General features: G+C 49.7%; 1 protein-coding gene across 1 annotated transcript; it reads left to right on the top strand.

Annotated features, from left to right (window-relative positions):
• Nucleotides 1-53: 53 nt before the first annotated feature.
• PLD6 (phospholipase D family, member 6) lies at nt 54-295 on the top strand (the record flags this gene model as incomplete). Its single annotated transcript, XM_009867591.1, has 1 exon — nt 54-295. A coding segment is annotated over one exon (242 nt), but the record flags the coding sequence as incomplete, so codon positions are not given.
• Between the last annotated feature and the right edge of the window lie 8,163 nt (nt 296-8,458).

Here is an 8,458-nt window from a genome sequence, read left to right as displayed (position 1 = left end):
CGGCCTGGGCAGCGGGTTTGGTTCTGGCTGAAGAGGTGGTTGTGTCTTTGTAGGGATCCAGGTGCGCCACGACCAGGAGAGCGGTTTCATGCACCACAAGTTCGCGATCGTGGACAGGAGGATGCTCATCACGGGCTCCCTCAACTGGACCACCGATGCTATCCAGAACAACCGGGAGAACGTGCTGGTTGTGGAGGACGCCGAGTACGTGAAACAGTTTCTGGAGGAGTTTGAGAGGATTTGGGAAGAGTACAACCCCACCAACTACAGATTTTTTTCTAAGGACAGTAAATGACTGAGCTGCCTCACAGAGCTGGCAGAGTGCTTTATTATGGTTATCTATAGACCTCATTGTATTTATCCATCTGGGTGCAATTTAGGCAAGTGCTCTCTGCCCTGAAGTGCCACAGGTCCCTTGCTGTCGGTCATTCCCGTGCTAGAGGGAACCACACAACCGTTTGGTGCATTCTTTTGGGAGGATAGCTGTGGCAAGACTGCGCTCATAGAGCTTAAAACTACAGGCAGGCTTGCTGCTGTGCCCTGGCACAAGCGAGGTCTGTTCAGACGGTGCTGGGTAGGTGTTTCGGTGGGGAAATGGACATGTTTTCAGGATGGAACTGTAGCCTCATCACTCCTCTACATCAGCAACTCTAAAGGAAGCTTTAAGAGGGCTACAGCAAAGCTAGAGTTTGTACAGAAGTTAAGCGCCTTAGTTATGTTTCTCGTTAGCATTATTGAAAGTTTGTAAAAGGAAATTTGTGGGAAATGCGAAGGCAGAAATCCCAAGTACGTTTTTGTTGTGTGCACGTTTCCTTTGGTTTAAGATTAGCAGAGCTCCAGTGTAAAAGCATGAGAATGGGTACTAACGACAGCTCGTCTTCCAGCAGGCGAGTGTAGGAAAGTCTGGAAAGAAATGAGAGAAACCGTTCGTTGGGATCAGTCAGTCTTGAGAACAGACGTGGCTGGAGTTCGGTCACCGACTGCAGAGCCAAGTGGTGGAAGGGAAGCCGGGTTAATTCAGGCTGGTGGGACACCGTGTCCTGGTCTCGTTCGGTGACTGAGCGCCTGTGTGGGCAGGAGCAGGGTGGAGGACAGTGAGTGAATAGCGAGAGGGAGGTAAAATCTCTGTCCCTGCGGTTCAGACTGGAACAAAGATGGGCGTACATTTAAGACTTTCAAAATTCTGAACAGCATCTGCGTTAAGAATTACTGCAAAGTGCTTCAGAATCTCTCAAAATGAAAAACAGGTCTTACCATTTTGTTACCAGTTCTGCTTGATACAGTATTGCTGTGGTTGGCGCCAATGAATAAACCATTTCCCATTTTCACAGAAAAGCTCATCATATTCTGCTTTTTGCACTCCAGGCGGTCCCGGCGGGTTGGTTGTCCCAAAGATCCGCATCGTTAAAAATTCCGGTAGACCCTTAGGTGTTATTTAGGATGCAGAGGAACATCAACAGATTGCAGATTTGTTCTGTTCTGTGTGAGAACGTTGGTGTGGGTCTGGGGAAAAAAGCATCACTGTTACCTGTGATGTAGCAACTGTGGAAAAAGTGAGGGAAGGTCATTCTCTAGTAAATCCCATTCCGCAACATTAGATGCACACTATTTAAACACGTTACTGCTACCTGTTGCATTTTCTTTGTCAAGTGTCACTTGCAAAAGCCGACAGCTCCTTCATTTTCAGGCTCTGGCCTCTGCTTCTTTCTGTAGCAGTGTCCTTTTTTTGGAAGAAACACCTCACTACACGGCATGCAAAGGGTGGTGCAAAAATAGTTTATTAGGATATAGTTAATGTAAAGTTAGGTAATTATATTTACAAAATAAAAATGATCAGCTACATCCATGAGAACCTAGCATGTCACACAAGACTTTTTGTAAGGAATAAATACCATGAGAAAAAAAAGTGATGTTTCTATTACAGCGAACAGTTGATAGGGAACAGTGGCTCTTAAAAAAGCACTGAAATAAACCGGAGAAGGAGGGAGGAACTCACACAGACTGACAAACAGGAGCCTCCAACACCCGTTCCCCTTCACAGAGGGAAAATAACCACGTGTGAGACATTATTTCCCAGCCTAACCTGGGTGGAAAAATGCCTTTAAAAAGACCGTTGGCCCTGTGGGGCGCAGGAACTGGGAAATGACTCCTGCACCCTCATCACTCACAATTCCTTCGCGTCGTTTCCAGAGCACACGTGGCTGAGCGTGGGGTGTGCGTGGTTTTGATCCAGAACGAGTCCCCCCTCTCCGTGGTTGCGCGTCAGCCAAAGCTGTGCTGGGGCAGAACTGAGGCCCCGTCTCATCAGGACGGTGGAGGGCCACTAACTTTGTATCCCCCTACCAGCACCGTGTCCTGTCCTATCCAACAAGCTTGCAGACCTTCCCTCTCTCTCCCCAAAACCTCATCCTTTCGAATAAGCGATTCTTCACAACCTAAAGTCATCCAGGAACTCCAGCTCCCCAGGAGGGTGAACACAGGTCGAAGACGGCGCTTTCGTATCCGCTTCCTACTTACCGCAGTCTTGAGTATTTTACAACATACTCGGCTGCCTCCGGTTTAGAACAAGGCGTGAGCGTTCCTGTCAGTGCAGGCAAGCACGTGAAGAAAGCACAAAGAGACTAATTGCAGTTGCACTCGTTAATTAGGAGTTCCGGGCCAGCCGGCTTCGCTCAGTTGGGGCCAACTCGCCTGGCCCATCAGGTTCCTGTTAGTAAATCCCACACTCTTGGTTTCTTCCAGGAATCTCAACTCAAACTCAATGTTCTTTCGGCAATCTCAACAGGGCCTGCGCTGTTTCCAGCCCCACTCCTCCAGCAACACATCAGATCCTCTCAGGAACAGTTTGTACTATGGAATCGCCACAATTCAACTCAGTAGTAAGTACGTTGTCCTGGAAGTTATGTTGGAGGTTACATGCTCTGTGTTACAGGTGTGGGCTCATGCTGCTGCGGGACGGGTGTCAGTTCCTTTGCAACGTCCAAGAGCGTCATGAATGTATCGTGCTGCCCCGAGCCCGGCGCTTGCCGTGCTCCCCGCAACAGCCCGTGGCTGCGGTGCGAGGAGAGCCGCGTGGGCCCCGGCGCCGAGTAGTTCCCACTGCTCTGGGTAACGACAGAGAACAGGTGGGACATGCAGATGGTCTTAACGGTTCAAACACAACGTTACCGAGTTCTCTGAATGGAAAAAGAAAAGGAAAAAACATGCCAAGTTTATAGCGCAGCAAGGTTACTGGTCTCAGGCGGACTGTACGTGATCTTTGGGCAGGTGTCTTCAAAACTAAAGGTACAGATCAGCAGAAAAGGTTTGAGAAGATATTTATAACAGTCATCAAAACCAAAAAAACCAGTTTCTCAGGGTGGACAGGAGGTGGGTGGGGGACACAACGCTCGACGCTCCTCTGCCAACGCGCGCGCGGGATGTCTGTGTTACGAGCAAGATTTCAAAATCAAACCCACCGCTTAGTCACCAAAAAGAACCCTCCACTAATTTACCGAGTAATAAGTATTTACAATGCGTACTTTGAATGCTATACACGTTTTAAATTACTTTTTTTTTTTTTAAAGAGGAGAATAATAAAGCTTTTTTTATTTTTTCCCTAAAAAAAAAAATCGAAAAAAATTACAGAGGAAAGGCAAGCTACACCGAGCGTGCATGTGCTTAAGTGTTCACAACAAAGTAAGTACTGTACCTGAACCAGGGGGAAAAAAAAGTGGGAGTGCAGTCAAGTCGGGGGTTGGTACAAAAGTGACACATTTTACAAAGCTGGGGGGGCAGCACCAGTAACGCAGACCAGTCCACCCTTGCGACAGGAAAAAAAGAAGAGACTTTTCTGTTTTGCCAGTCAGCACACGATTCTAGTTTCGAGGCAAATGAACACAATTTCCTTCTTTTTGTACAAGCAGGCAAAGAGAAGCTCACGTTTAAAGGAGTCAGGCTTTTTCGGGGCAACGACGCGAACAGTAGGAAAACTGTACGTGAGAAAAAAATGACTTGGAGCTGATTAGAAGGCGCCTGAGTCTGCACCTTCGTTGCCCTCGACTTTGCCTTGCCCTTGCGTTTCAGTGCTCGCAACCGCGCCGAATCGCATTGGACGTGGGCGCTCACGTTCCATGTGCTGTGCCGTGAGCACGTGGAGCCTGGGAAGCGGGATCCCTGCGAGGTGACACTGCAGGCAGACCCGGAAAGCCTCCAGCATGAGCAGGGAGCTCCCCTCTCCTCTCTGTATTTTTCTTTTGCACCCCTCTTCCACACACTTTCTAATTTAAATAGTCACGGATCTATTTTGCAAGATGGACAAAGCAACAGGATAACTAAGAACCGCTGCTATAGGTAAAAGCTTTCCAGCTGTTTTTTTTTGTTATGGTTTCTTTCTTTTTTTTTAAAAAAAAATCAGACTTATTTTAAAGCACTGCTCTCTGCAGAGATATTTCAGTTTTCTGCCGTTTATTGGTTCTGTAAAGGCAGGTAATGTACTTCCTGTCACTCTGGAGAGCTTACATAGTTGCTAGAGCACAAGTGGAGCCCGAAGCCTGGAGCACAGTCCACAGCAGCAGCAGTTCTACATCTTCCTCCTCTTCTTTGTGACTCCCAGGACTTGTAACTACGGCCTTACGACACCGTGTACAGCCAAGTGCTGCCCCAAAGGGTGAAGCTGATCCTGACGAAGCCGAGAGGTCACAGCTCAGGCCCCGATAAAGCAGAGCCAGGTTCTCTGTTTTAACTTTCAGATGGCTGCTCCTACGAGCTACAACACACGAGATCACTGCCACCACTATCTTCATAAAAGGCCCCTTTGCTTAGCGAAAGATATCTTAAAACCACAGAGTTGAGCATTAAGATGAATTAATCAATCTTAGGCATTGCTGTGTCCCCTGCGGGTGTCCTCCTGCCACCTAGCACATTTTATTTCAGCCATGCCTGTAGTTTGTGCAAGGTTTGGGTTTTTCTGTCCCAGGGAAACCTGCCTGTTTTGCTTTTCTCAGCTGTCTGAAGGTCCAGAGAAGCTGGCCAATATGCATTCAACAAATTTCACCAACAGCGAGCTTCCGAGCAGCAGATTCCCCGGCTCTGATCACGTTCGTACAGACAAACCTCAATTCAAATCCTTTTACAGCTGTTTGAGGATGCCCATAAAAGGCGGGAGGAGGAGGATGCGAGGACTGACATTTTCTGTACAATAAGGTAAAAACAAACTAGAGGGAAGAGAGAAGAAAATCCAGCTTCATTCCTCCTAGTGCTGGACCCCTTGGCAGTGCCTCACCAGAGAGATGCAGAGCATCGTGTGCGCGGCCTCATGTGAAGCAGTGACACAAGTGACCCAGAAGTTACATCTGATCCCCCGCTCAGCGTATGGGCACGTCTACGGGAAAGGAGCAAGAGCCGTACAAGCGATCCTGGGTGACTTTTCCCTCCACTAAACATCCCGGTATTTTTCCTATGTGTATAGATAAGTGTACTCCCAGCCCCAGCCCCTCCTCGAGGGGCAGTTCAGGGCCCAAGCACAAGCAGAAAGCGCATCTCTGGACCCTCCCTGCCTCCTGTCCCCGCAGGGCTGCCCGTGACACTGCACTTTTTATCCTACCTTCTTCTGTCTTCCTGCACTATCCACCCCACAAAAGTGCCTCCACCTTTGCCAACAAGCTGCAGTGCCTTTCTGCCCATCCTCACCCCTTTTTTTAAAAAAATAAAATAAAATAATCATATTCGTGTATTTGCATGTGCTAAATTAAAAGCTGGGGACGATCCCCACCGCTCCACATGTGCTTCCACTTACTCAACTGTTCTCTAGGCCAAGAAATAAGGCTCGAAGCGGGAGCACTGGCAAAGAAATCGAGTGCTCTTACTCGCTAGGCTCCATATCGCAGGCAGGGCACTAAGCTAGAACAGAGGATTTCTTGGTATGATCAAAACATCCCTTCATGGGGTGCCTCAGGATGCTCAGAGGCATGAGCCTGCATCAGAAAGGGCCCGTCTTGTGTCCTTCACCCCACTGACGTGCTAATGCAAACAGCAAGATACATAACTTCTAGTCCTTACGCTTAAATTAAGTGCTCCTGAGTAAATGAAGGATGCAAAGGAAAAGCAAGATTTGCTAGGGGATGTAAGAAAGGTCAGGGTCCACATGGCGAGCAGGAGACCTGCGTGTGTTCTGCTTGGTTCGCCTAAAAGAACAAAGTCTCACCATATGCCTTGGGAGAAGAGGAGGAGGAAGGTGTCCTCAGTGATGTCTGATGTAAGAGAAGAGCAATGACAATGACAAGGCCTCCACGCTGTCCTAATATCGAGTCTCAAAGCCTCTGCCAGGAGATCGCAGCTGCCGCAGAGCAGAGCTCACCACAGACCTGGAGGAGCCAGGGATGAAGCATAAAGGTTATCCCTGCTGAGAGCTGAGCAGATGGGACCTCTTCTTCTTCCAGAAGTGGACTTTAAACACAACACATGCACACTTGACCTGGAGAACACTGCATATGGGAAGGTCTACAACCACAGAGAGCTGCACCTGGTTCTCCAGCTGGAGGCAAGCAGGACCCCAGGCCATGGCTATAAAAACCACTGCTAAGCGTTACCAACATACATGGGTTTGTCAGCAACAGTCTTTGTTCAGATGGCCATGAGCTAGCTCAGCGTGCCGAGAGCAGTTATTTCCACAGCCTCAGGACAGCAATAAGGTGCCCATTTCCACTTTGGGGCTCCCCAGTGTGGACTCCCATCGGGCAGGTGAGAAGCCAGTGGCGAGCGGTTTTGGGTGCAAAGACCATGATCCTCCACAGCGGGACGGGAGGAGCACTAAGGCGGCTGCTGACCGATGGCTGAAAGCAACACAACGCGAGGAGCAGCACCGAGATTCCTGGGAGCTGGAGAGGTGGTCCAGGTGGGTCATGGCTGGGAAGACTCCCTGGTCCTCCAAGGTTCAGACTGCACCAAGTGCCACAGTCAATTCAGATTACAGTGCATGGTTGCACACCAAAACACCTTGGAGGGCATGTGCCTGCTGATGAGGCAAAAAACCTTTGTATCCAAGTGGTTGAGCAATTTTCCTACACTACTCCTATCTCCAGGACTTCTGTGTACACTCAGATCAGAGAGTGTCACAGCAGGAAGGCATTGCCGTACCTGCTCTGCCTCCTGCACGGCACTGGCACTTCGGCTGCCAACAAGTGGGGCTCCTACGGACAGGATGGGAGTGCTGCTGCCTTGTCCTGCCTGGTTGATGCCACGGTTAGATGATGCCATCTTCTGCTGAGGGTCTGGGTGGCCGAAACAGAGACTTGCCGCTCCGAGTGGGAGGATGAAGGTGAACTCTCTGACACCTGCCGCAGTCCAACCTGGCAGGACCGGGGACGGCCGTCGCCAGCTCTGCGGCACTCACTGCTCGGAGCTGCAGCGCGTTTGCTTGTATCTCCCACCTAACATCCAAAAATCAGCCACAGAAACACACAGAGCTGCCTGCTTCAACCATGTGGTAGGAGCCTGAGAGACAAGAGGAAGCTTTGCTCCACCTGAAGGCCAAGTGTATCTCCAACAGCCCAGCCCCACCTGGTACAGGTCGCTCAGCAGCTCACCAGGGCTGGGAAGCCCTGCACCCGGCCAGTGTGACCAGCGAGGCAGGACCTGGGGGTCTTTACAGGTGGCATCTTTAAATTTAACCTGGGATGACGTCACTGTGCTCTGCTGTAAGAAGAAAAGGCTTCTTCTAGGAAAACAGCCTCTGCTTGTCTGGCCACATGCTGCATCTAGTGCTACCAGCTCCCTCAACTCTTAGTTCATATCCATTTATCGGCCTCATGGTGCTAAACTGTACGCTTTAAATTCAAAACCTATTAGGACTGAGAAGGTCTGAAGCACATACTGGTTTTGAGATTTTTATTTCAGGAAAAAGATTAAAGAATTAAAATAGGAGCTGCCCTGCTGACAAGAGTTGAATTTAAGAAGCTGATAAAAAAGGAGCATTATATGCATTGAGCACTGTGCATTTTCAGTCAATATTGGCTCTACTTTCTACTCTACTTTCCTTTGACTAAGAAAAGGGAGTTTCACATGCGCACAGACCCTGGGATACACGGGACTCAATGAGAGGAAGGGAGTAACAGCAGGAAAAAAATAAAAAGAGTGTGCTGGGCTTGATCTTACAGAGGCAAGAAAGTGATCTTACAGCTCAGCCCCGAGACACCGACTCCGACCACCAGCGAGACGGGAGGCAAAGACGCACTGATGGGGCGGCCTCGACGGTGCACGTGAGCATCCGCAGCTCCCTATCCACAGCCACCCGGGCAGCCTCCAAAGCTTGCCGGGCTTCGGTATCGCCTACATTCAGGATACGGCACAGTCCCGGGGCAGAAGAATCGTTTCTTGCATCCTCCTCCAGCGAGATGTCAGTGTTGTACCTCCACAGGCTGAGTACGCCGGCACGGACTCGTGCTCGCCAACACCTTCCCCCGGGCTTCCCCCCCGCCTT

The sequence above is a fragment of the Apaloderma vittatum genome, unplaced genomic scaffold, assembly GCF_000703405.1.
Source record: "Apaloderma vittatum isolate BGI_N311 unplaced genomic scaffold, ASM70340v1 scaffold28450, whole genome shotgun sequence".
NCBI lineage: Eukaryota > Metazoa > Chordata > Aves > Trogoniformes > Trogonidae > Apaloderma > Apaloderma vittatum.
Note: the sequence above shows the minus strand (reverse complement) of the source record. Positions and strands in the feature narration are given on the sequence as shown.